Source organism: Cyrtonyx montezumae, unplaced genomic scaffold (genome assembly GCF_038088225.1).
Source record: "Cyrtonyx montezumae isolate F1298 unplaced genomic scaffold, pur_monq_1.0 scaffold_5, whole genome shotgun sequence".
Lineage (NCBI taxonomy): Eukaryota > Metazoa > Chordata > Aves > Galliformes > Odontophoridae > Cyrtonyx > Cyrtonyx montezumae.
The window spans coordinates 12970578-12997935 of NW_027072056.1; the positions used below are offsets into that span (position 1 = coordinate 12970578).

Sequence of the window (27358 nt, forward strand, 5' to 3'; positions counted from 1 at the left end):
ATCCCCACCTCACAGGAGCTAGTGATGCTTCCCTCTGTGCCCTCCCTCAGCTGGCTGCAAGGAGGTGACAAGTGAAGCTGTACTATGCCCTGCTTGAGATCTTTCCCTACTTCACTAAACAAGGAGACAGTTAAACCATAGCACCTCATTTTATGGCAGTAACAGGCCAAGCAACAGCTGAGTCCCAAAGACAAGCACGTAGAAAGGGGAACAAATTGCATGAGTCAGACTAAAAGCTTCATAAATATTGACTGGTTTTAACAGTCCCCTGAGGAACAGAGAATCTCATTTTACAACTGCATCTCCCTCCCTGTTATGCACTCCGTCCTCTCAGAGAGCTGCTCTGCTGGCTTATGTGCACATTACTTTAATTCCTTTCCACAGTGAAGCTGTGCTGTTCTTGTCGGGGACTTTGCACCAGCCAGCAGCAGAATAGCTGAGCGCCTTCCAGTGGTGCTTTATATAGCAGGACCAGCACGGGTTTTGTTTTCTGATTCACCCCAGGGTACAAGTGACGCAGGCAGAGGAGAATTCAGATAAATATGTGAGGGACAGAGAGGACAAGGTGGTTTTCAGTGCCTTCTACTTTGATTCCTATCAGGTGAAGCACAGTTGGAGAGATAGAAGGACAGTCAGATAGCATTGGAACACAGAGAGGAGACACAAATGCTACCAGGTCTACAGTGGTTGTACAGGGAAGAACAGATGCCACAGAAGAGACTGGACTACCAAGGAGGGAAATTGTTTCGTGGACAGAGGGGATAGGGGGATTGCTCTGGAGCCACTGTTTAGGATGGGGAGAAAACTGACTCCTGCCCTTCCAAAATTGTGTAGGAATTCATTTCATCTCATCCCTGAAAGGACAGCTCTCCCTTCTCATACTGACAGGCTCCTAACTCCTCTCTGATTTGCAGGGTCTCTAGCACCCAGCCTGCTTTCCTCTCTACAGTTTGCCCCTTCCTCTTTCCCCTACCTATCATACCCTTTATCTTTACCCTTTAACACTCTAAGCAAGGAAGCAGCAAGACCTAAGTTTCCTGCTAGGATAAAATAATAATAATTTAAAAAATCCCATCTCCACCAGCTGGGACTACCTGGTCTCAGCCAAGACCCTTCTTGGTGCAGACACTGCAGGGCAGTTTATACACCCTTTCTCCCAACTTTAAGTAAGGGCTCTTTCCTCCCAGGTCCTGCCACAGCCAGTTGGTTGCTTTGTGACCAAGCAAGCAAAGCTTAAGCAGAGACTGTAAGAGCACAGAGCAAAGCCCATGAATGCTGCTGAGGCCTACCTGAAATACAGGACGCACGTGAAACTTTCACATGCTCTCAAGAAGCACTGGAAAAGACAAGAAATCCTACCCCTCTTCGAACACCAAAGTGAAGCATACAATGTGCCCTGGAAACCTGCCACTCCAAGCAAGGTCCAAGCTCTCCTGCTTTCAGCAGCTCAACACTGCCTCCTGCATCTTGCAAGGGGCCCAAGAAACCTGCTGAACTCTTGTCTGAGCTTTACTCAGAAACAAGAGATGTTGCTACTCTGGGGTTAAGCTAGGCTATTTGGAGACTCCATCTATTCTAGAGAAATCAATTAGTGGTAAAAACAAACCTGAAAGTGACTTCAGAGAAACTAGAATTTTATACAGAATACCTAAAGGCCTTTACTGCTTCAAGTCAGGCTGACCTGTCTAGCAGAGAAAGGAGTCTGTGCACAGAAGGACCCTGAGCATCTTGAGGAAAATAGCATCAGGGGGCATTCAGATCAACTGAGAGCCAGGATCACTAAGGAAGTCTGCAGAGATGAGGCAGGTTCAAGGTCAAGCTAGAGTACAATCCACCACTCAGAATCAGGCCCAGTAATGACAACCAGGGTCAAACACAATTCAGTGAACAATAGACACATCCATGCTGACAGGACAGGTCTAACATCAAGCCAGAAACCCAGCTCCTAGGTCAACAACCAGATCAATAGACCCACAGCCAAGGACACAACTAACCAGAATCCCTCAATCGGGAAAGAACAGATGGGACAAGGAGCCCAAGGCTGGGCTTAAACAGAGTTCCTCAGCCTATGGGAAGAGAGGGCAGGTGAAGGCCCCAGCTGGTGCTGCTCAAGCTCATTAAAGTCTAGTAATGCCTTGTCTCTAGCATGCAGTGCTGGTACAGCTGAGCTGGGTAGCATCTAACCTGCTTGGATAAGGTCTTTCCATCTCTGTCCTCTGGGCTGGTTGGTTTTGTCCATTCTGGTCAACTTTCCAAATTGATTGTATAGGATTACCTGACATTTGTGTAGCTTTCAGTAAGGAGAATCTTCTGCATGAAGAGATTCAGACAAATTAGGACCATGGAAGTTAGGGACAGAGCTCCCATCTTTGGGCTGCTGTTGTGTTTCAGATATAGACACATATGCTTAGTGGATGTAGTAGAAAACATTATTGCTGAGTGAAGTAATTGAGAGAATATGGAGGCTATGTTGTTTTTCTACTGGGAATAAAATATATAAGAACAATAAAATGGAATAATACATTCATCACTCAGACAAATGGGCTAAAAGCAAAGATATTAACTAGGTGGGAGTGTTAATTTAACCTAATGCCTCAAGTCAGCCCTCCCACAACTGCAACATATGCAAAAAGTCACTAGTGTATGGCAGTGGCTGTCAGGCATCTTTCCACCCCCTCACTGAGATCATCCGCCCCTCACCCCTCTTACTGTGTAAATGGAGAACAACAGTCCCCTACTTTTATACCACAGTGCTCTCTTGGAAGGACTGTCACACTGCATTTGCAAGTTGCTTTGGGGTCTGAACAATTGCAGTGACCCAGAACTGAAGTTTCTCTACAGTGAAAGAGAATCCAAGAGCTCTTCCAACTCATCTTCCTGAAAGATCCTGTCAATAGACCATGATGCCTCACAGCCAGTGGTAGGAAAAAAATCATTCAGAGATGCATGGATTCTGCAAAGACTTAGGTGTGATGGGGAAATCCACCAGCATATCAAGGCAAAAACAAGCCTATCACAGCCTATCTCAACACAGACTAGTAGAAATGTGGACACCATTCAGTATGAAGCAAAACCACATTCACTTGAACCTTCCTCAATATGGTTTTGAGTCAGAACTACAACAGCCTGCCTTGCCTGCCCATGAAAGGTGGTGCTCACCAGGAAATGGCCCCTGCTTCTCGGAGGCTGCCCACCTCCAGCAGTTTGCAATGGATAGCCTGGGAGAGAGGTGGCTGAAAAAGTGTTCCCAGTAGGAGGTGCTTGTCCTTCAATCCAAAGAGAACTTCACAAAGAAGTAAGAGGACTAATTCGACTGATTGATCATTGGTTCACAAGAACAAGATGGTTTCATTTGTATGTATTATCTCTGTAGAAAAAAAAAAAAAAAAAGAGACCATTTCCTCAGTAGAAAAGCATTCTTTAATGGAAGCATCACATTCAGCTTCACAGTCAGTTGCAAAAAATCTGAGCCTCTACCCCCTGTTTTTTAGTAAAAAAATGAATATTAAAAGGAATATTAAAGAGCAAGTCATCCTAAAACCATCCAAGTTGCACAACAAGTTTTAGGGAGAGATAGGGATCAGAATCCAAAAGCCCAAAGAAGGAAAAGGCATTACTTTTTATTGAAGATGAAGTGTAGGTATCATCAGATGAAGCTGTATTGGGTGATCTGGCATGATATGGTGTCCAAAAAGCACAAGAAATGAGTCACTAGGAGTCTATGTACAAGTCAGAGCTCGGCCAAAGTATAGCAGAAATGATTCAGTTCAGCAGATGATGATTGGCAGAAGGAGCAGAAGTGCAGAACAAAGTCTACCACTATTACTGGGGTAGTATTTTTCTTGGTAAGGTTGTAGTAGAAAACTAGTAGCAGGTCCCTGCTCAGTAGTGATGGACAAGTCACAAAGAGAAGCCAAGCCAAGACACAGTGATGTCCTGAGAAGACATGGGACATGTGCAATGTGCCTCAATACTCCGCTCTAAATAAAACACAGCTGTGCAGACAGAACTGGCATCTGACCTTCCACTTCTTCTTTTCCCCAGAAAAAAAGAAGACAGTTGCCCATCCTTGATGTATTCCATGTCTGCTGCCAAATTTGCACTCCCCCACTTAGACACAATCCCAAAATAGGATGTGATGCCTTTCCCGTTGACAAAGCCATAAGTCACTGTGAGCGAGACACACTCAATATCTTCCAATCACTTAAATGGAAAGAGCTCTCCCCCTTTGTTTCCCAGCATTTCAGCTCTCATTATACCTCACATTAATTAATACAGGCAGTAAGAAGTGCGATGATAAATTACAAAAACCCATTAACCTGAATCTGTCCAAACTGGTGACATATGGCAACTTGTACGTTAGACAAATCTTCCCTGCTAATGTGGAAGTCCTCATGCCTGAACTCCATTAAAGCTACAGCCATGAAAGAATATTCTTAGTGTATGTACGAATGGATGTACATATGGAATGTATATCAGTGTGCATGGACAGGGCATGCCTGTGGGAACATCAAAATTCATTAGATCAATCTGATATGAGATATATTGAACAGGTTCCATCTGACGTCTGTTACTGGGTTGTTCTGTCCACTCCCAAAGGAGTGAATCATATTGACAGGTTGAATTATATCTCAAGAGATATTTTTCTCCCCTCCTCCAAAGGCCATTTGCAATCACGGCACATCCACTGCCTCTTAAAAGTGAGCTCATCTGGCACTGGGTTGCATTGAAGTCCTCCACTGTGCCTGCAGGAAGAATGCTTTTGGGCGGTGGGTACGTGGAGAAGATGCGGTCCGTCCAGCTGTCCCTCGGAGTGCTAGCCATCTTGACCATGATCGTGTATGTCCCATCTACACATGGAGTGCCTTTTTTCCTACTAGGTAAGCTGGAATACAGGCTAGATGACACAGGTAGGTCATTACCTTTTTGCTTTGCTTTGCTGCTTGTCATGGCCATGCAATACTTGCTTATCTGTGCAAGAACATAAAAGCAACCTTGAGCTATTCTAAATAATCAATCAGCATTGGTACTACCCAGAGACTTGTTCATATTAGCACGTACTTCTGGTCTGCAGCTGGTTGCATATTCCTATATCACACTCTGCTAAACAATGAAAATCCCAGATCTGGTGAAATCTGGTAAAGGTATTTCTTTCTTTCTTCCCAAAAGAAAATTTCCAAGGATATATATTAAAATAGCAGAGAGTAGCAATCCAAGTATGTACCATATGAGATGTGACAGCTCCTAAATGTCAGGAGTAGGGTGCTGCTGAACTTTTTTAATCGTGAAACTTCTGTTTATATGTTCTTCTCCCATAATTGAAATTAATCTTAGCTTCAACTTATTCCATAGGAAAATGTCAATCATTAATCTTCTTTCTTAGAGAGACTTGGCAGCAGGAAAAAAATTAAAGCAGCTAAACATAGGCTAGGAAACAACACCGCTTTTCAAATGATTTTTCCTCTTATATCACCTATTTATTTTTGTAATGACAACCAAAACACTCCCAAGGCCACCCTCTCTAAATACAGCTTCTGTTTAGTTTTTTCTAGGGTGTTTATATATGTTTTTTAATTTCTTTTTTCTGTACCAAATCCCTCAAATGACTAAAAGTGGCTCTTTGAAAATTGTGTCTTCCAGGCTTATGTTTCTAGCACACAAACAGCAGGTCTTGCACAGTGCATAGCCCTGCTCAGTTCCTCAGGTTTCCCAAAATCACACTCTGCTTCAGAAGCAGCATTAGGTGGGGGCAAACCTGGTCACATTCTGGGAGTGCATCACCTTGGGGTGCATTCCCACACACTCTCGAGCACCTCGGGGTCTCATCTGTCACAGTGCTTTGTCTCGTCTGTATCAAAATTATTTGCATTCGTCTCATCACAGTTATGCAGGTCTGATGGCTATTTGAGACCCATTGCTCCCTTCCCATCTCCTTGAAGTGAGTGAGCTGAAGTCCAAAAGATCCTGGGAGAAGAGAAAGAATGCCTTTCTTCATCATTTCTTTGCATTTTACATGGATTTTGTGGGCATCTACTAGGGCTTGGCAAGGTCTGGGTGTGGGGATTAGACAAAAGGATTTGGAAAATGGCCAATCTGCAATTTTATGCTCCTTCCAAAAATGAATGCATCACACAAGTTCCAGATGCTCCTAGAAATCTGTTCAGCAGAGCTGAGGCTTTCCCAGAGCCTTGTCCAGTGTGATCATCCAATCCTCGTGTCCATCAGATGCTGGTGAAGCCCTGACCTCCACAACCACTCGTTTGAGGGCGTACCCACAACCACAGAAAAACCACCGAGAGAGCTCCCAAAATGGGCCTCATACTGAAGCCCACATTGCTATAGGAAAGCAGCTTGGGGAGGATGTTTCCTGGAAAACAGGGAAGGAAATTAGGCATGGCTGACAGCAACCATAAGAGGATTACTTGGAGAAAAAGAGGCTCGCTTTAAACTCCTCCACACTTTGCCTATGAGCAGAACGAATCCTTTAATTCCATGGGCAGCCAGCAAGCTCAGCCCCAGTGCTGGCTGAGCACAGGGTTAGATGGAACACTGCAGGGCTCACACAAGTAATAGCTCCCACCTCCACCAGCCCTGGGGAGATGGATGGGGTGATGGAGCAATAAAGAGAGTGCTTGCAGGAGAGGTCTTAGCCTTAATTTTTGTTTTAATGTTGGGGGATGGAGGGTCCATCTGTTTTGGCACTAGAGAGTGAGAATGGCATGTTTTATGTGCTGCAGATAACCGAGTGCTTCCGGAGAGAGAAGACACAAATCACAAGGACACATTGCTTCCTCTGCTTAATAAGAAGTTTGCATGGAGGACACCAGGAAATTTTGGTAAGCAAAGGTCAAGCTTCTTGCAGCTGTATCTTTATGAATGCTACGGATGTAAGGAATCAACTCACAGATTTTTTGCAGAGAGGAGGTCAAGATTTTTCTCTCTGTTATGTGTACAGACCCCAAATTTAAGGCCAATCTGTGTGTTGGGTCAGGCTCCAAACTCAGGCTCTCTAAAGAGAGACCTGGGCTTTCCACGACACCACACGCAGCAATTGCAAGCACCGAATGGATTACCGAGGTCAGAACTTCCCACGGCCACTGCAGTGCGGGAAGGGGCTGGGCCAAGAGTGGTGGGCTCAGAGCAGGAAGCTGATTTTCCATGCAAAAACAGCAGAGAACGGAGCTCAGAAAAATTTTACCATGGAAATCCATTAATCAAAATCACTCAGTGCTCCTCCCCAGCCCCTTGTTAATGCAGTGAGGCAGTAGTTAAGCAATCCAGGGACAAATAGATAAATACAAATAAATCAAGTCCTTACACTAACAAAGGCATTCTTCTTGCAAAGGGGACGCATTCAAAAAAAATAACATTTTTATGATTGCTTTATGGATTATTGCACTTATTACTCCTGGAGGAAAGGCTGCATTTTATGCCAGACAATTGAATATAATGAATCTCTGAGCAGAGCACAGACAGAGGATTTACAGCAGGCAGTTTCTCAAGGCATCCTCCATAAATTAACTTCCTTCCCTCTGCTTGAGATAATCTGTTCCAAATTTTGACCGCTGTTCATTTTCTATTCATAGCAGCCATTGGCCAAGCTTACTCTTTGCAGAAAGTTGAGCCAAAATGAGCATTTGAAATTCTGTAAGAGGCAAAAATGTGTAGTAATAACAATAATAATAATAATAAAATCAATTATAACAATCATAGTAAGCTTTCACAGGGTACTTTTCACTTATGGATGCATAAAGACACATTTAAGAGGAATCTGCCTGAGGATGTTGCTGGCAAGACAAGGCAAGGCACCGAGCCCCACTACCTGCCCCCAGCCCTAGCACTCTGGTGAGATGGGTTTACTTAGGAGTTGCTGTTTTTTCTATGAATATCCACCAGAAAATATTCAGTATGTTTCAACAAAATTGTTGCTTTCTTGGAGGAGAAACTGAGAATGGAGGCAGCTCTTGTTTTGGCACCTTCCTACTCAGTTTCAAATGTTAAAAAAATAGCCCAGGTCTGGCAATGTGCGCAGAAGCCTTATCTGAGATCAGGGGAATGATCTCCTAATCCCCCAGGAGATGCAGACCAACACCCACTGCCCCGCCAGGAGCAGACAGCACGGACAGCCCAGGGCCAGCGTTTGGCTCTTGGGCTGAACAGAGACATTCCTGAGCAATATCCTGTCTCTTCTGCTTGTTTTAGTGCATGTTTCTGCTTATTTAGTGCATGTTTGCAGGGCCAGGAACAAACTGGCCCTGCAAAGCAGCTGATGGCTTTGTGTTCTCCTTTCAAAAGGAGTGAGATAGGAAACCCACAGCCGCTCCTGCAGCTTTCCTACTGCTAACCCAGTTCAGCTGGAGGCTTAGATTCTGTCCACAGAACCTGTCTCTGCCCCTGACATCTCAGGGCACTTATACCACCTGTGTGCACAGGCTTTAGACAGTCTGGTACAGTGCTGCTCAGCCTGAAGATCCATGAAGATGATGCCTGGCATCCAGACCCCAAGCAGGGAAGGGCACAGTAGAGACTAGACAGGAATTAAAGGGTAAATGGGTCTTTCTTTGTCAACTCGTAGACAGAAGAAATCATAGAGTCTTAGAATCAATAAGGCTGGAAAAGACTGCTAAGGTCATCTAGTCTACCCATCAACCCATCAACACTATACATGAAGAAACTGCTTCAGATTCGAGCTTTAGGAAGTACCAACATGACTTTCTTTCTTTGCAGACTGGGAGCTGGCAAAGAAGTTCGATGACTTTGAGCAGGTGAGAAAAGCAAATGCACAGACACATACTTGCCTACTGCTGCATGAACAATACCTGAGCTAAGCTGGAGAAAGAAAAAAGAAAAAACAGATGCCACAAGAAATCTCCATGCAAGACGGAAGGACGGGTGCTGGTGCCTGTCCATGCATTGCACCAGCTGCCTACATCACACACCAGGCTCCAGCAGGCACGACCCCTGCATGCCTTCACCAGGCTGGCACTTCTCTGGGCTCCTCACCAGCGAGGCAGAACCAGCCCATGGCCAGAGACTCCCCGCCTTGCTAGGAAAGAGAAGCTGCAGGTGGAGGCAAAACACTGTGGGCTTTCATTTTTAAGCAAGTCAGCAAGAGCTGTGGATAGGAGGACACAAGGAAGTGCTCTAAGGGCATATCCTTCTGAAATGGTCCTGCTGGGCTGGCTGTAGTCTGCCTCTACCATACTGTGCTGGGCCCATCCTCCTGATGGTGTAGCTCACTGTTGTGTCTGTTTCTCAACAGCTGCTGAAGTTTAAGGATCAGCTCTCAGCTGAGGAAGGGTCAGAGGTGGCCGATGCCTTGGAAAGTCTCTCAGCATCCCAACCCAAAAAACGTGGTAAGTGCTGGGTTAGAGCCCTGCCTGTGGGTCTGGCTGGCTGCAGCTATCCCATCTGGCTCTCTGTCCCCGCATTTCCTATCTGCAGCAGAACAGTGACAGTAAGCATGCCTCCAGCACTCTCAGAATAGAGCGTGTTTGCACTCAGGACCTCACCAGAGGCAGCTAGAGCAGCAGCCTGAGAATAACTGTGGGGCTATTCAGAGGGCAGTTCTTAGGAACACGTCCCCACAGGGCACCCCTCACTCTCTGCTGGGCACAAAGCTTGTGCTGGAGGCATAATGAGGCATGCGGCCTGCATGCGTCCAGATCCACCAAGGTCACTGCTTCCCTGCAGAGAAAAAAGAAGCAATTGTTTGAGCTGCTGAAAGGCAGCAAAGGATGTGGAAATCAAGCAGGAATGCAGGGAGCTAAGAGCTACTGTGTCCCCAGTCAGCCTCCTCTGCTCTCTGCAGTACATCCTGGGAGCTTTGCACTCCTGCAGGGCTGCCCAAGAGCACAAGGACACGTCGCTCATGCTGGCAGCAGAGGACTCCTTCACAAAGCAGCAACAGCTGTAGAATAATAGTCACTGGTTGCAGATCTGGCATCACCCCAAAAGAGCTCCTTTTGCCCTTACCCCACATGCTCTGTGCTCATGCAGGCTGACAATCTGCCAGACAGGAGAGGGAACATCCCCCTCTATGCAAGGCTGGCTTATGTGCTTAGGTGATGCTTAGACAATCTGCAGTTTATAAGCAACCCTGGAGACTGTCATTAATTTGGCTAATCTCATTCATGCTCCCACCAGTCTGGAAGAATCAACTGTACATAAAACTGCTTCTCCCAGCCAGGTTTAAATCAGATAGTGCCAGAAAATAAAGCAGAGAATCTTTTTCTTGTCCACGCATTTTGGAGGAGCCTGTGTCTCGGCCTGAGCACTGCTGATTCACTAGGAGGTTTCTCCCACAAACGAACAAGTTGAAATTCTTTCTCATGCTTGACAACAGGACACTTGCACAGGGTTCAAAGAACCAGGCATGCTACTTTTTCCAACATGCTGCTACTTTTTACAAATGCTGCTACTTTTTCCAACACCAAAATCTACATAATTCCCTGTTTTTTCTTAGTACTAACAACTGTTTGGGAGACAGTCGGAAGCAGACTTCTGTAGTGACTGAGCTTTTAAAAGAAATCACAGGGCCTGGATCAGGTGTCTCCAGATCAGTATCCTGCTTTTCCCATCAGCCATGGGTGAGAAGCCCTGTGCACAACCCAGAGGCTGCAGAACTGCTGACTGGTAGACAAGAAAGAAAAAGCTGATTCCTGACATTGTTGAAATAGAGCATAAGAAATGGCAAACCATAATAAATCATGACCCCTTCCTTTTACTTTAAGAAACCAAAAGGATCACCTTCTAGAAGCATTGTATGAACTCTTCACGCTCCAATCCTCTCAGGACATTGGGCTTTTGAAACCCACTTCAGGGAAGCTGCGGCGAGTTGGGAAAAAAGCCTCTTCGATGCTAAAACTCTTTTCTTGTATCCCTCCCCAGCCTGCTTTTGGAAATACTGCATCTGAAGGCTTGCCAGGACTTGAGGATGAAGATGGGTCCTTCCCCAAACTGCGTGCTGGGTGTTAATGTGTTAAAGAGTTTGTTCTGTTCTCTCATCTCATTGCTAACTTTGATGCCACCCTCTGTGACTGCACCACAGCCAACTCTAAGAGGCACCATGATAGGTGCAGGAAGCTCCTGGCCACCTCCGCTGCTCCTTCCTTCCAGGCCTCACCTCCCACAGTCTTCTGCTTGGAAGATGTTCCCCAACTTCACCTGCTGTGCCATTCAGTCTGCTGCCACCATACATTCTTCCCCTTTTCACCAGGTCCACAGAGGCACCAAACACCAACCCAGTCTCCGTGAGCTCGGCCCTCTGCCCACACTTGCTATGTTGCTCGTGGTGGGGCCTGGGTTTTCTGTCGTGTCCCACAGGCAGGTCTGTGAAGCCCCAGCACCCTCTGTTAGGAAACGAAGGCAGTCTGGGTGCAAGGGGAGGGCTCAGGGCTGCCTGTCTTGGCTTGCTGAGCTAGAGCTGCTGTTCCTTGTCATGTCCCACCAACATATGCAGTAGGTTTGGGGGAGGATGGGCACAGAAGTCTGGATCTTTTGGACACCATTCCAATAAAGATTTTCTGTCGCACAGAAGCACATGCTGTTTTCTTCCTCATCCCTTCCAGAAGCCCAAAGAGGGAATACTGTTCCATGGAAGTAGGCTCTGGTTACATAATGGATCATAAGGCTCCTATTAAAACACCTTGCTAAAGCAAGACAGGTTTGTTTTAATATGCCTCAGGAGTATGCCCTTCCTTTAGCCAGAACATGTTCGGGCATGCGTGGGCTGCTGTACTCATGGGACTGGACCATCCCTACTCACTTCTACCTGCTTACCCTAAAGAGATGCTACCTGTTTTTTCCTACTGCAGAACTCATAAAATTATAAAGTTTGGAGCAGACCACTAAGACTATCTAGTCTGACTGTCAAACCATCAATTGTCTGCACCTGTCTTACATATAACCATTTTAAGTCACATTATCCAAAGCAAAAGCAAAAAGATTACGTTCCCAAAGATGAAAGTTCAAAATAAATCTTGAGGCCATTGATGTTAACTTTGAGATTTCCAGCAGTGTAAATGACAGCAGAATTCAGTAGGCACTGTGAAAGCACAGACTGATTTTGAGTAGAATTGAACTGTCTCTCCAGTCCTGTCTAGCCATGTTATTTAACTGCAGCTTGCATACTATGTATTCTCCAGAACTTTACCTTTCCTAAAGCACCAGTTACCATGTTACACTCATTGCCTTGGAGTGATGAACATCAGCGTTGAAAGCAATTTATTTGCTAGTTTAGTGCCTACGTAGTGATGTTTTCACTAGACTCACCATCAGCAGTCACTGTGGGGCTCCTGTCTTTCCTCCTAAATACAGAACAGAACTCTTCAGGTGTCACCTCCACATCATGGCTGCTTTGCACCTCACCCACGCTTGGGCAGTCACACTTACTGAAGTTAATGACCCACGAGCAATCATTAAAGGGATTTTCCTCAGGCATTCTAGTAGATTGCATTGAATTGTTAGCAGAAAATCCTCATAGGCATCTGAATTGACAAGAAAGCAGGCAGCATGGGGCTTTAGTATATCCTCTTGTTGACCTGCATGCTACACATGATAACCGAATCTATGTGTATGAAAACAAATCACGGCACCCAGCCCTTCAGAAATCACCATACTTCAAACAGCACCTGTCCATTTATGGATGTTAAAAGGCCGCAGGAGGCTGCAGTGTGTTTGGAGGGGCAGATGGACATAAAGGCTGTTGTTTTCTCCCAGGTTATCCATGCAGTGACGGAAGCTTCCAAGTCTCAGTTTCAGGCCACACCACGGCAGAGACTTCTGTCCTGATTTGCTTTCACGTTTTTATTCAGATGGAGGGCATTCCTGCAGCCAACTATGGGCTTAAAAAACTCTCTTTATTTAGAAGCCCACACTAATACCAGGTGACTGTTGGACTGCTTCTGGCATCCAGCAGTATCTTTGCACATTGGCTGTGTCACCACTGGATTGCTCTGACCCAAGCCTTCCAAAATATGCTAATATGCCTTCCAAGTAAGTCTGTTCATGCTGCTTTTGAAAGACAACTATATGAGAGGTCAGGAGTACATGATTTCCATCATCTGCCCACAGCCCATACATATGATTACTTGGCAATGAGATTGTCTGCAGACTGGGTGAGCTCAGTGAAATAACTGTTTAGTAAACTACAGGGCAGGCTCAGAATAGGTGGTTGCAGCACACTCCAGAGGACAGGGAGCTGAGCTTATCTTGGAGTCCATTTGTGGATTTGCTTCTACCATGGACAGAAAATCTTGTCTCAGATCAGCACTCAGTCTCAAATCCTTTATCTGCAAGTTCAAAGTTAAAGCGAGCAGTGGGACTCAGGCACTTGCACTGGCTTCTGCCTGCCCTTCTGAATGGGAACCTCATCACCCTCCATGGCCTGAGCTAGGGCAGTTGTCCCTGATTTCCAATTCTTAGAACAGCTTTAATCTCAAGGACTCGTTATGTTAGCTGACAGACAGGTGCCTTACATTAGATCAGGAAGTTAACATTTTTATCTCTTGCCTTACTGCAACTCTCTGTCCAACACAGGGTAAGTATGTGGCAAGATATACTTCGCTTCCCTAGTCCTATATCATCCTTTCTCTGTGGATCATCTGCAATTCTAAGGATTGTTTATACCCAGGAATAGCAATCCAAGGCATTTAGCTGATGTAGACCACAGTCCAACAGGGAGGTTTAGAAGAGATCAGTTGTGAAACCGAGCACTGAGATGTCAGCCAACAATTCTTTTCAGCTGTATTTCATAATCTGGAAAGAAGTGAAAAGCAATGAAGCAGGATTCAAGATAACCTGTTTTACTCTGAATTGAAATAGAGAGAACAGGCACACGTTTACATGTTATCAGACTAAGAAACGCTTGAACTTTTACAGTTGCATATGTGATTATGCCCCATGCACACATCAAGAGACTAAAATAAGGCATACAATGCAGATGGCCCAGGAAGTAGATGACTTCATATTTGGACGCTATCCTATGTTATGCATAGGGAGGACTGAAATGCATTTGTTAGCTTACAGGAGGAAAGTGGCAGTCTCGCCACACGTCAGGATATGCTGTACGACGAAAACATATCTAAATTTGGTGCAGAGATACAAGGAAGACTGTTCAAAGCACCAGAGCAAATCCTAAGATTTTTTTCTTACTTCTTATTCAGGCCAACTCCTAATGATGTCAGTAGATGCCTTCTCCCAAATAGCAGTTCTAATAAAATACGGATTTGTCCCATAACGGTTACATCCTCCCTTCATCTAAGAGAAAAACACCCACTTGAAAGATATGTGCAAAGCAAACTGCCTGCCTTTCATGGACTGCTGGTGTCTTCTCTGAGAGCTCTATTTTAAATCCAAAATTTCTAACAGTCCTTGCTAGGAGAATGGACTTCTGCAGGTTTAAGAGATAAATGCTATGCGATTAAACTATACTTTTTTTTCCTGTCTCTGCCTATCAGTGGCACTGTGCACAACTGTGAGAGCATTCTGATCTGATGAACTGAATTATTTACTATTTGTAAATGCAACGTTTGTAAAACACAATGTGAAGTAGATTTTGCAGGAGGTCAATTCCTTGAGTGTTGAATCATTAGTCACTGACAAGACCCGCTCTGATGCATCTTCCACATTTCTGTGATGTTTCCTGTATGGCATCAATCATTCAGAACAGAAGAACCTATAGGCAGAAAAGCAGCAAACATTATGTCTTCTCAAATCAGAACTGCGAGGCTTGGACAAAGACAATATACGGAGATGGAAAAGTGAATAAACACGTCTTGAAAGGGAGCAGTACTAATTTAGAGGATTCAAACTAAACTGTGTCACAATCCACGTTATAGATGAAGCCGTCCTTCCTCAAGGTTCCTTATCCAAACCTACTGGCATGACCTGAGTACTTCCACGTGACTGAGAGCAGGAGGGGCCCTCCAACCTGCCCAAACCAGATACTTTGGCTTACTTGCAGGAACTGCTAACCCTTGGTGTTGCCAAGACGACTCACTCCGATCCGGTCAAGAGGAACTCCAAACCGTCTCTTAGGCAGCTCAACCACTTTCCTGCAAAGGGAAAAAGGGAAAGGAAGAGGGAAAGAATTATGGAAAGACATCATAGGAATAATCAAAAGCATAACTACGTCTTTGATTCCTCCATTCATCCCACTCATTATTTTACCGTTCAGACAGAACAGCTGTGGAGCAGCAGCTGAAGATGTGAGTGCTTAAAAATGTTTCATTTCTCTTAAAAATTAATGGACAAGAGTGGCACCTGTTTTCCAGACTGGCACTGATGCACTACCCCTGTTCTAATCTGACAGCAAACAAACAACTTCACAGATTAAATGCCATTGATAAAAGAAAGGAGACGCATAGCCTGCAGACCCCTTTCCTCAAAAACCTATATATTAAACACTTTTGCACAGTTCATCACCCCAAAGGCAGTACTCTTTCCAAAACATAAGCTGGTGCGAGTGGGACCTGGGCTGCTGGAGTCATACTGAGCCTGATCTGATAAAAGGAAACATAGAACACTTTGAGTTGGAAGAGACACTTGAAGGCCACCAGGTCCAATTTGCTGCACTGAACAGGGACACCTACAGCTCCATCAGGTGCTCAGAGCCCCATCCAGCCTGACCTTGGGTGAATCCAGGGATGGGGCACCCACCACCTCTCTGGGCAATCTGTGCCAGGGCCTTGCCATCCTTACTGTAAAAAAAAATAAACACAACCCTTTTTCCTTGCATCTAATCTATTTCTCCCCTCTTAGCTGGAAACAATTTCCCCTTGTTCTATCATAACAGATCCTGATAAAGAATCCGGCCCCTTATTTCTTATAGCTCCCTTTAAATTACACGGGCTGGTTTGCATGAGATGCGTTCTGCATATGCATTGCTTGCAACACTGCCATGGTCTGTAGTTAAACAGTAAAATTGTAAAAATCACATCAACGGGCAAAGCTGAGCAGCCTGAGAGAGGTTCTGCAGCGGAGCTTCCCCTCTGGTGGCCGTCTGGAGCCATAGCAGAACAATCCCCTTGCACAGTTGTCTGCTGCTCCCTTTCCATCTTCCAAACGAGACTGTAACGATTTCATCACTTACTAAGGTCAAAGTAATGTTTCCTATTAAAAGCACCCTTTCTTAACAACAATATATTTAAAAATCCAAAAATTCCAGAGTCTCTTTTCAAGTGCCAGCCACGTGCTACAAAACTAATTTTGTTCTCTTAAAGTGATACACAGACAAAACAGCTCTACTTAAGGACTTCAACATTTTATACTTTATCATTTCTGGCCACATTAAAAGAAATTCACTGGTGAACTAAACAAATAAGTAGAACAATGACAAAAAACACATTCTGTAGAGAAGAAAAACGCACAGCAAAAAAAAAATACCTTTAACATTGACTGGTTCTTGGGAGTACTTCCCATTTCCAGATTAAGCTTTAATCTAATAACATTAGATACTTTACAGCACTTGGGATTCCATCCCACAGAAGTCACTTAGCACAAAGAGGGAATAAAACAATTAAGCTCTTCCAGGCATGGTGAACACTGCAGCCTGCTCTGCTCCAGGCACGCTGACTTTCCCCACCTGTACCACGTCGCTCCTCAGCCTCCAGTTATAAATATACTCATCTTCTAGCTTTTACTTTGGAGGTATTGGTGTACTGCTGCGTTGATTAAACCATGGCTAACCATAAGTTGATTGAGATCTTGAAGGTTTTTTCCTCGAACGCCCATTCTGTATCCTGACTGTCCACTTTTCAATATGTTCTTCATCTCACTATTCCAGATGTGCACTGTGAAACCTTCTCTCCAACCCATTCTCAGGAACACTTAACTCTACCCCTTTGTTTTTGAACCTCAGGCTTTAAATAATTTCAGGACCAAAAAAGTAGCTTTAAGTTGCTTTTTTTAGTACATTTCTTTCTGTGTTGTGAACTAATGTGCATGTCCTTGAATGTTCTTCGTTATCCAGATGGTGCTTTAAGGATAAATGAACTACTGCGTGTACTATCCATCACAGCTGAAGAACTATATAACATGCAGCTGGAATGATCTCTGAAAAGTTTCTGGTACCTTGATCAGAAGTGCCTCACAACTGCAGTAAAATAGTGGCTAGAGCTATGTCATTTGTATCCAGGACAACCTATCAACAGCATTCTACCAACTTTATCACTGGTAGGGCCCACTTAAGACTTTACCTCTGTTTGCCTTTAGCATCCACAGATGACGCAGAAATTCTGTCGATTGGGGAGCCAAATCCTGGAAAACTTCTCTTCTTCTTTGTCTCAGTTACCTCGTTCTCCAGAGACACCAGCTCATCAAGAAGGAGCAGTTTGGCTGCCAGACTGGGGGCTGACTTCTCCTCGCTGGCAGTAGGATGTACTGTCACACCCAGAGCAGCAGAAGGCTCCAAAGGTTGCAGAAAAAAAAACATTGATGTTAGTACACTGCTGAAGAAAAGCAATTTCAGGCACATTCTAATCACAGGAGTTTCCCTTAGAAGGCTGGGATGTGTTCTGGTGGAATTGAACTCCCCTTCTTTACTATTGAAAGAGTCACACTCATAAAGATTTAGGATTTCACAGAGCCCATTTCTGTAGGTTAGCTCACTATCACTTGGTCAACGGCATGATGAGGAACACTCATAGCATGAGCTGAAGCATTCCATCCTTTTAAAAAACGCAGTTAACAGTCCCAGACAGCAATATCCATTCTAAAACTTTTCAGTAAAATGTAACAAATAGTGATGGAAGGTCATACAGTGTTTTCCATTCAATGTCAGCAAATCAATTGTTTGCAAGAAATACACCAATATAAATTTGCTCAGCACTGACAGAGTCATATAGGTACCACTATATGAGGAAGAGGAAAGGAACGATCTGCATGGTTACTCAATACAAAGTTTTGAACTTTAGTCATGATGTTAAGCTTAATATCTTTTCAAATCCAAACTCTACACAGCTACCCAGAATAGCCAAGAATACTGGAGTCCATCAATAGAGAAATGAAACAAAGCAATGAAAGTAAGGTATTTGCTTTTTTGAATACCAGGAAAATATAGGGCAGCAGCTAGTCTACAAAGGCATGTATCAAATTCACACCATCCCCTCTTTCAATGAAAAGTCTGTCTTCTCTCTCTACTTGAAATTTGAAGAATTAGATTTAAAAAATGCTAACCAAAAGTTTTATCACATGCCTTCAGACAGGTTTTCTTCTATCTGCAGATACATATTTCTATCTTTCTCATTCACACACAGTGAATTTAGTAGGAATGTAAAGGAAACCATCATATGGGTGATGTAATATGCTTGTGGACAGTAGTAGTGGTCCACGCCATAGTTGTGGTGGCATTTCCTACTGCTGATGAGTGGTATAACCAGGGATGGACTGTATAAAACTCTGACCTTCATGAAAGGAGGAGCAAGATGACCACAATAGTCACAAGAATGATGCAACTTTTTTTAAAGGTTCCCACACTGCCCTCTGACTTTCCTTTCTTTGAACTTCATGTGCCTTTAAGTGGTCCTTCACGTTCCTTTTCAGGGTTATAAGACTTTCATAAAGCTTTAGAGAATTAGACCTTAAACAAAAACAACACCAAAAGGAAACAACCTTACCTCTACAATTAGTGGGAATAAGTATCTACAATAACACAATGATGCTTGAAACTGGATGGCATATTTTGCCATCCAGTTTCTTTTTTCTCCAGTTTATTTTTTCTCTGCTCTTGAATACTACATGCAGTTTTACTCATTTAATCTTTGAAAGGATGTTATGAAATTGTATAAAGTGAAGAGACTGTTAAACAATAATCAGAGGTACCCAAAGGCTTTCTTATGGTGAGTCACTGAATAAAACACAAATTCATAGATTAGTAAAGAGATGAGTGTTGGGGTGAGGGTCAAACAGAGGATTGAAAAACTTCAAACAGCAGAGATTCAAATAAGGAATAAAAAAACCCAGCAATTTCTTAAAAAAAAAAAAAAAAGTAAGAACAAATGCCCCTTTCTTAACTGAATTCGCTAGATTTAAAATAAGTACAAGGAGTTACTTTTTCTTTTTTTTTTTTTTAACATAAGTGAAGTAGAATGCATTGTCTAAAGATGTCACAGATAACAAGATTTTAAACTGCTTCAAAGATATTCAGCCTCCACCAGCAGCTAAAAGAATGCCCTGATCCAGTGCAGAATCTGAAGCAGGAATTCTCTGAAGATGTTCTGCTCTTATATTCATTTCACAAACATCTGTCATTGATAGAGACAGGATACCAGGTCTCAGAATAGCAGCTGGTACAGTGTGTGGTTCCTCTAAGTCCTATTTTCTATAACCAATATTATTTTGTGTAGCCAAAGCATGCCCACTTGAAGACAGAGAACAAGGCAGAAGAGAAGGATCCATTGGTACTTTCCAATATGCATCTAATTCCTAAAGTGATCTCAAAAACTCTTTAAGAGACCATACAGCCAAACAGTGCTACTCCAGTTAGACCTTTAGATCTTTTGTTTTCATGACATGCAACCATTGCATAAATGTCTTTGCTGCCACATCTTTTTTAGGTCAAGATGACTTAAAAGACAGTGTACTAGAAGCATTTTCAGATGCAATCCCTGCATATCCTACCGGATGAAGCTAGAGACAGGAGCTGTTTTCCTTGGCCAAATTAGGCAAGCTGCTCTGCCCCTTCCCTCTCCTGGCCTCTTGTGTTTCCTTTAATTTTTAAGTTTTATGCAGGGAGTGTTCTGTCCAGCCTCTTTCTGAGGCTCCAGTTCACACTATTATTTGTCTTCTAAGAAAGATGGAAACTCCCTTCAGTGTTGGCTTGTTTCCCCTGTCCTATCATGCCATTGTCCCCTGCAAAGAGTTCTCTCTGAAGTCACTGAACAACATTTAAACACGTGGAAATCTGAAGTGTTTCAGGAGAGTCTGCATGAATCAGGGTGAGGCTTATTTCCATCTGTCTTCTAAGAGACACACAATTTGCATCTCTCTTTCCACTGGGGAGGATGTCCTGCTCCTCCTTTGCCCCTTGCAGAATCAATACACACCATTCTCCTTTCAGCACTGTTATATATCACTTTGTCTTGTGCTCACAGCAGCCAGGAACAACCTAGGAAGAGTAGTGTTATGTGACAATGACCAGAAACAATGACCTACCTCTGGAACTGCCTCAGCAAGGAGCATTGAGCTAGAATGCCACTGCAGCAGGGTGATCACAAGGGCCAGATGGACCACAACAAGCTGGAACTGCAGCATCTGCAAAGGAGAACAGTTAATGGCTCCATAGCCACATTCCCAGAGAAGAGAAAGCAGGTAGCAGACATCCATGAAAATTTATACAGACTGACGATGAAAAGACAGGAATAGAACACTTCGCTCAAAAGATCCTTAAGAAGTGAAAGGGAGAGTCTGTTCCCATGGTTGTTAATATATTTTATCTTACAGAGCCACTGCATAAAAATCAGTAAGCAGATAGCACTGAGTGTCCATTGATGGGTACAAAATCAGCTTTCTGCTCTGTTGGGGCCCTGAGAAGCTTTTAATTCCTTTCTGCACAATTGCCCCCTCCTTGCAGTGTGGGGAGTAATGAATGCAAACTTGTATTAAAACCAGGTGAACTAGATCCTTACTTGTAAGCAGAAGAAGCCTACAGGATACAGCCTACTATAGGATAGCTGCCTAAAGCTGTTACAGAAATCACAGATCTCCCCAGCAGCATTTTGATGCCTGCAGAGTATCAAAGTAAGGTGAAGAGGTTCCAGTTTTGGCAGGATCAGGAAGATGCAGGCATTTCTTCAGCTGTGGATTTGGGCTAATGTTTCAGTCCTTGACTGGATTTAGCTTTTAAAACTTGACATGCCTCCAATGTGACCAGGTGGGAATCTTTCAGCTGATGTTAATAAGAGCTAGGCTAAGGCCTCTAGAGCAAAAGGTACCTGCTAATTTACTGATCAGTCTGTTACCAGGTTCAGCTCCAGGGAAGAATTCAAGACTGCTCTTTGCTGACCCCCCTCTCTTGGCAAAAGCAAGAACGGAAATGATGTATGAATGCATTTCTATGATATGCAGTATTTGTTTTATCATTTGCTTAGCAAATCTCTCATAAGCTCAGGCAGAAAACACATAGTAAAAAGTATTTTGCTTTCAACTTTTTTCCACACTACAAAAGAGAGAAGCCACAGAAGTGCTTGGAGTCCAGTTTTAACAAGACATAACATTTATGCTTCTTCTCAAAGATCTGTTTTGTTCTTGTTTTTCTTTCCAGCAAGTTTTGCGTGTGCTTTTGTTATTGGTTACCCCATTACACGTATCTTCTTTATATTGTTCATGAGGGATTGTTGTAGCTGGGAAGAAAGCAGCTGGTTAATCTGTATGGATCTCTCCAGTGAGCAGACTGATCCGAAGCAGCAAAGCAGGGGGTACCACCACCCCTCAGTTTGATATGAAAAGCTATTAAAGCCAGACAAGGGTTTGGCTTGGTGTTTTTAAAGCTCTAGCCCTCTACAATGTATATTTTTGTACGTGGGTGTGCATTGAAATTCTAAGTAGTAGCCTACTACCTTCACAGGTAACCACATCCTGATTATTTGGATACAGAGACATAAAAATAAATGGCAAGGTTAAAAACACATGTTTATCATGGTTTAAAGTCTGTGCTGGTATTCATTCATCCCAAGAACCAAAGAGCTAAAAATAGCAACTAGTACACTAATCAAAATAAACATTAAGGCACCTGCAACACAAAAGACATTTGATTAACTGGTCAGAACTCGACGCCAGTGAAATTAGAAGCAGAGGAAATTGTAAGGACTTGAAACTTGGCTTTAGCTCCAATGGAAATCAGAAGCTGAGAAGCAATGTCACTGGTTTAAAAGGGAGGAAAACGATGTCCAACAAAGTCCAGTTGTGCTGGATTGCCATGCAGCATTGTGACCATGGCAGGAAAAAGGAGCAGTTCAGCTTCATTCTCTTCCATCACTTTTCCAGCAGTTTTGCACAGAAAGCTCATGGGATTGGGCTGTTATTCAATGTCTTCAGTATTTCAGTGTCTGGCCTGGTGTTATCTGACATAAAATATGGTTTAACCTTCACTAAATGTGATTGCAAGCCTGAAATTCAGACATATTTATGCATTTTAGTGATAACGACGTTCTAGCTTGAAATGTGTCAAAACTCAAATTCCTCATACAAATTTGTATCTTTGTTGCAGGTCCAATTAAAATACAATTAAAGATAAAAGAAAGAACATTATTCTACCTTATCAAAGCAAGCTAAACCTTCAGAGCTTTCTTTAAGGAATCTGTGTAGAGCCTTTTTCCAAGAAAAGATCATAAGAAAGCAAAATTTTTTACCAAACAGAAACTTTATGTCTCCAATTTCAAACCAAAGGACTTAAAAGATGTTTTTCTTTAACAAAAAAAAAAAAAAAAAGACCCTCCCCTCCCCCCCCCCCAAAAAAAAAGACATCCTGAAGATAAGTGGATTGAAGAAAGCCCAGCCAGTGTGTAATTTGTCACCAAGCTCCAAATCCATTGCCTGTCAAAAACAATAACAGCTGTCATTGTTCTTACCCATTTGAACTATCATATTTCACATTACTACAGAGATTTCTCTGCAAGAATAAATCACAAGCTTTATTTTTCTTGCTGGCTTGTTAGCAAGAGAACCAAGGCAAGACACCATGCCTTGCACTGTAATCTTTCACTTTGGCTGCCACCATATATTGATGACTATGTTCTGCTTGCTGTCACAACACTAACATGGGTCACATCCAAGCTCACCTGCAAATGAGGACCTTACTCTTGCATGGAGCACCATGAGGCTGAGTCCAGGAGACCAAAGGCAGCTCCCAAACTGAGCTGCCACAGAGACAAGCCCTAACTGTCCCCTGGGCACAGGGGAACACCTGGAAGTAGGACCCATTAGGACTGCAGTCCTGCTGTATGAGCACTGGGATGGTATTGGGAAACCTTCATCACCTGATAGCCATGAGGGTCTCTAATGCCATGCAGGTTCCAAAAAGTTGGGGGAAATCATGGCTACATCTGCAAGTCAGTTACCCATGTATTTTGTTGCTGCTCCAATGCCATAAGAGAAAATTAACTGCTGCTACTCAGCTTAAATCTATCATCTTAACACTGGCCTCATCAGGTTTGGACTGGACACCTCATGGGAATCTACCTTATAAATAAAACTATGATGGTGAGTATCTTACCATAAGAACAACTTATTAATAGCCTGTGTGAAGCTCTGAGAATAAGCCCGCTCCTGCTGAAACCAATTTGCCCTACTTTTAAAAGCTGGATGATGGATCCTCTGAGCATTTTCATTACCACAAAGCCAAAAATATGTGCATAGCAGCAGTCCTAGTGCTTCCAAAAACTCCTAAGGGACAGTGTTTATCTCAAGCATAATTTTCTAGTCATGTAAATATCAAAGAAAAGTGAGAAAAATCAAAATATATCCCACCCTCGAAAAAAAGCAGAGTCCAAAGATAGGTTAGAGTGGTGTTTTTGTTCTCATCCCACAGATGAGATGAAGAGCATTTCTTACATACTGCTTTCTAAAAAGATACTGAAGCAAGGCATTGAGGAACGGGACATGGGGCTTTGTGGCAAAAAGAAATGTAGGCAGTCAGTATCAGGCTTGTTATGTTATTAATAATGTGTTTCCCAGAGTAGCTTTAGATTTTTAAGCAACGGTATATAATTCATTAGATATATAGCACAGATACTTGTCAACTTCTACAATGTAAATCTCTATTCTCAGTTTCCCAACTACATAGATAAATAGTTGCAGGCAGATTTCATATGTGAACACAGAGAACTTAAAATTCCTGAACTTGTGCAAGAAGTTTAAGACTAGTGATTCTGAGAACGTGTCTGGGTGTATCTGTGTCCCAAATGAAGCATTTGGTCTGACAGTATTTCAGGGACAAGAATGCTCCATCTTCTGAAAACAAAATTCCATAAAGATTTCTCAGGAAGGCACTTGAGATCAATCATCATTTTTCAAAGCCTTCATTTTAACAATTATTTCCATCTTAAGGATACAATTTGCAGCCTTTGGCTAGCGTTTCCACATCATCAAAAGTTACCCTACCTTCATTCTACTGAAGTTTCTACCAAAAATGCAGATACACCTACTGACAGTTGCTCTTCAGTGAGAGGCAGATGCTGTTGGTGGATGCTCACGTAAACAGCAGTTTCTATCACCTTTACAGGTTCAGAGGTGGTTGGGTCCCTGCCCACAGAAGGCTTGGTGTTGTGGGACAGCATATGAATCACACCACTCAGAAGAAGAAAGGCTGGAGACGTGGCACCCTGGTTTCCATGCGGAGTGTGGAAAGGGAACAAATGCTTGTGCTGAAAAATGAATATTGCCCTGTTGTCAGGAGGAATTTAACTGACAGAGGTGGAAAAACACTAGTGGAAAAAGTCAGTTGTGCTCTTCATCTCCTTGTTTGAAAAAAGAGAATGAAACCCAATGGAACAAACAGGGACAAATTTCCTTGGAATGGGTAGGAAGTAGACAAGTTGGACATCTTGCAAAACTGACTACATTTCCATCTCTAGCAGCACATTTTAGCAATTAAAAACTCCCAGCTCATTTCAAGACCATAAAAGTAGGAGACCAGGAAACAGTAGGCACAGTAGGAGTGACAAAACACATTCAGGAGCCCAGGGACTAGCAAATAAGATGGACACTGAGTTATAAGAAAACATCTCTTAAGGAGAAGAGCCTATTTCCACCTTTCCTAAGTGAGATGGTTGAGTGAGTATTTTTGGTATGCACAATGGAAAACAAAACATTATTAGATTATTCTTCATTGCCAACAAACTCTCAGCCTTAAATCATTTATATATTTACTGACTGAGCACACCAACTTTTCTTAATGTTTCTAGTAACTGTACATTTAGATTTCTTCGTTCATCTTTAGCATGAGAACTAAAAACTTCATTTTTGGAGTGCAATTACCAGCATTTCAAATAAAAATAAGCATTGTGTCAATAAAAATTGAGAAATATATTGTTGTTTTTCTGCATTTGGAAATAGCATTTCTTTTTCTAACAGCACTGGAGTGATAAATGGAAGTTCTTAATACTTGATATGAAGAGTATATTATCAGAATGCATTATCAGTACAAAAACACGGTCCATTTCAAGATATACCCTTCAAGATGTGCCTTTGAGATAATCTCTTAAGAAACAAGAATGGCATTGGAATTTGCGAACAAGAAAACCAAACCCTGACACTGATTTACTGGATAAAAGCTTTTAAACATTTTGATTGAGGGTATTAACATAAGAAGAGTCACTTACTTGATGAAGATGAATTGCAAAGGGAAATTAGAGATTAATCTGTTTCTTTGGGTTGACTAAAGTGAAATGGGAAGCTGCAATCACTTGCAATTTTGGCATGGTCCATCAAGAGAGTACACAAAACTTTCATATGGTTCACATTTTTAAATTTACAGTGTAAAAAGCCCAAGAGGTACCCTTGTCATTCATTCAAAAAGTGAAAACCAAGCCCTAGCTTCTTGAAAGCAGCATAGTAGGTATTCATAAATACTGAAGAGTACTTGTTTTGCAGCTTTACCATCATTTACACCATTTTATTTGCTTGCTTGCCTACTACTCCTCAAGGTGCTCCAAGTGTTTTTACAAGAAAAGGAGGCTAAGCTGTAGTTTGAATACAGGGGAGCAGAGACAGGTAAGTATAGTAATCTGCCCTAGGCTTCCTGAGTGAACCAATGGGCAGGGGCACAAAAATTCCTTGCAGTTTTTCAGCTTTCAGCTCTGCACTCCCTATGAGGACAGTCATCCCAGACTGAAAAGCCAAGTAAGGAAAGACAGTGTGGGCTTGTGCTTCAAAAATTAGTGGGATCAGAACTGCACAGTAGCCTCTGGACATCTAAACCAAAGATTATTCACATGTATTTACTTGTATGACTCCAGTCTGGGAGGCAAAAAGAAATGGTGAAATAGTTTTGAACCCAGAATGGAGAAATTACAATGACTATCACTGAATCAGAGTCTGACTTCACTTACAGTGGTACGAAACTAAAGGAATCAGATCACTAGATAATGATAATTACTCTGTTAGTGTAGGAATGCTTTCGCAGGATTATTCTGTTACTGCAGAAATGTGACAGAATCTGGATCGTTTATCTGAGACATAACAGAAACCTTGTGGCAGATTCATAAATTAAAGAAAAAATATTTCCCTAAATCAACTGTACATATTGTATTTTACAACATACTACATGCTGCTAACTTATCTACTGCATATGATATACAGGAATGCAAAGGAGTTATTCTGTCATAGCTCTTCAATATATTTTAAGAAGTAATATGTATTTGACAATAGCATACACAAGAAAATCCATAACAATAAAACCAGAGAGCAGTTTACTGCAGAAGTACTGTGAAAGCATGAGAGCAACTAGTCAGTGCTGTAAAATGCACTGACACATCTTGTTTAAATATTAGCTGATTAACTGAAAGAAATAAGATTCCACAGGATATTATCAGTTCAGTTCTAGTACCAAAAATACTAGGTGATAGGCATCTTACTGTCCTAATCTCAAACTGGAAAAAGAAGCTGTACTTTTCCCATCTGACATGGGCATGTGTATACTTTGTGCATGCCTGTTCACATGAAAAAATAGGAAAAAAAAATTAAAAAGAAGAAAGCATAGAAGGGAAGAAAGTAGAGAAGTAAACAGAGCACAGAGACACAGAAAATATCCCAAACCCTTCTCTGTCCTCACTCATCTTACCTTGCATTGGATACAAGCAATTCCAACCTAAATGGTCCTGCTATGTTCTTCTCCCTAACTTATCCCTAAAGTTCAGCTTTCTTTCAGAGTTTTTATAGTCTCTGCTGTAGGCTACAAACTCCAATCCCTGCCTTTGCTTTCTCTTACATCATTTCTAAAGATTTTCCACTGATCCTTGCCCTAAACCTTTCTCTGTCTTGCACTCTCACACACATACTTGCCTCACATTTGTTATATTTATTGCTCTGATGAAGATGATTAGGTTATAATTAAAGGTCTAGGCTTTTGTTGTGTGTGTTGCTTTTTTTTCCTTCTTTGAGAGAATGAGACAGCCATGGAAGTGGGAATATTTTCCACAGCATCACCATTCCTGTAACCCCTCCTTTCTGCAAACTGCAGTAGAGAAACCTAATGACTTCAAATATATATATGTTTAACTGTACTTCCTGGGTGCAACAGAAATAACTTCAGAAGGACAGTATTTACTTTAGGAAGAAATTAATGTGTGTGTTTACCAGAGCAATGAGATAAGCAGTAGAAAAGAAGTGTGCTTTTGTAAAACAGCTCACAAGAACTTTC

At 42.6% G+C, this 27358-nt stretch overlaps 2 protein-coding genes across 2 annotated transcripts; one reads left to right on the forward strand and one right to left on the reverse strand.

Moving 5' to 3' along the window:
- The first annotated feature begins 4756 nt into the window (after positions 1 to 4756).
- UTS2B (urotensin 2B) lies at positions 4757 to 10956 on the forward strand. Its single transcript, XM_065748327.1, has 5 exons — positions 4757 to 4910; positions 6738 to 6836; positions 8728 to 8765; positions 9263 to 9356; positions 10891 to 10956. The coding sequence occupies exons 1-5, from the start codon at positions 4757 to 4759 to the stop codon at positions 10914 to 10916; spliced, it is 411 nt and encodes a 136-aa protein (XP_065604399.1). The 3' UTR covers positions 10917 to 10956.
- Positions 10957 to 13838: 2882 nt separating this feature from the next.
- OSTN (osteocrin) lies at positions 13839 to 26833 on the reverse strand. The gene is made up of 5 exons (XM_065748431.1): positions 26780 to 26833; positions 20157 to 20253; positions 17199 to 17418; positions 14977 to 15056; positions 13839 to 14677 (listed from the first exon to the last, which is right to left on the reverse strand). Exons 2-5 carry the CDS (start codon positions 20251 to 20253, stop codon positions 14655 to 14657), a joined length of 420 nt encoding a protein of 139 aa, XP_065604503.1. The 5' UTR covers positions 26780 to 26833; the 3' UTR covers positions 13839 to 14654.
- Positions 26834 to 27358: the final 525 nt, after the last annotated feature.

Bases quoted from the DNA above. Each gene is read 5' to 3' on its own strand.
- UTS2B (XM_065748327.1), top strand. From the start codon at position 4,757: ATGCTTTTGGGCGGTGGGTACGTGGAGAAGATGCGGTCCGTCCAGCTG. The intron at 6,837-8,727 runs GTAAGCAAAGGT...CTTTCTTTGCAG, and splicing joins GAGGACACCAGGAAATTTTG to ACTGGGAGCTGGCAAAGAAG. The intron at 9,357-10,890 runs GTAAGTGCTGGG...ATCCCTCCCCAG, and splicing joins ATCCCAACCCAAAAAACGTG to CCTGCTTTTGGAAATACTGC.
- OSTN (XM_065748431.1), bottom strand. From the start codon at position 20,253: ATGCTGCAGTTCCAGCTTGTTGTGGTCCATCTGGCCCTTGTGATCACC. The intron at 17,419-20,156 runs AGGTAGGTCATT...TTTTTTTTCTGC, and splicing joins CCTTGCTGAGGCAGTTCCAG to AACCTTTGGAGCCTTCTGCT. The intron at 14,678-14,976 runs GTTAGCAGTTCC...TTCTGCCTATAG, and splicing joins TCGTCTTGGCAACACCAAGG to GTTCTTCTGTTCTGAATGAT.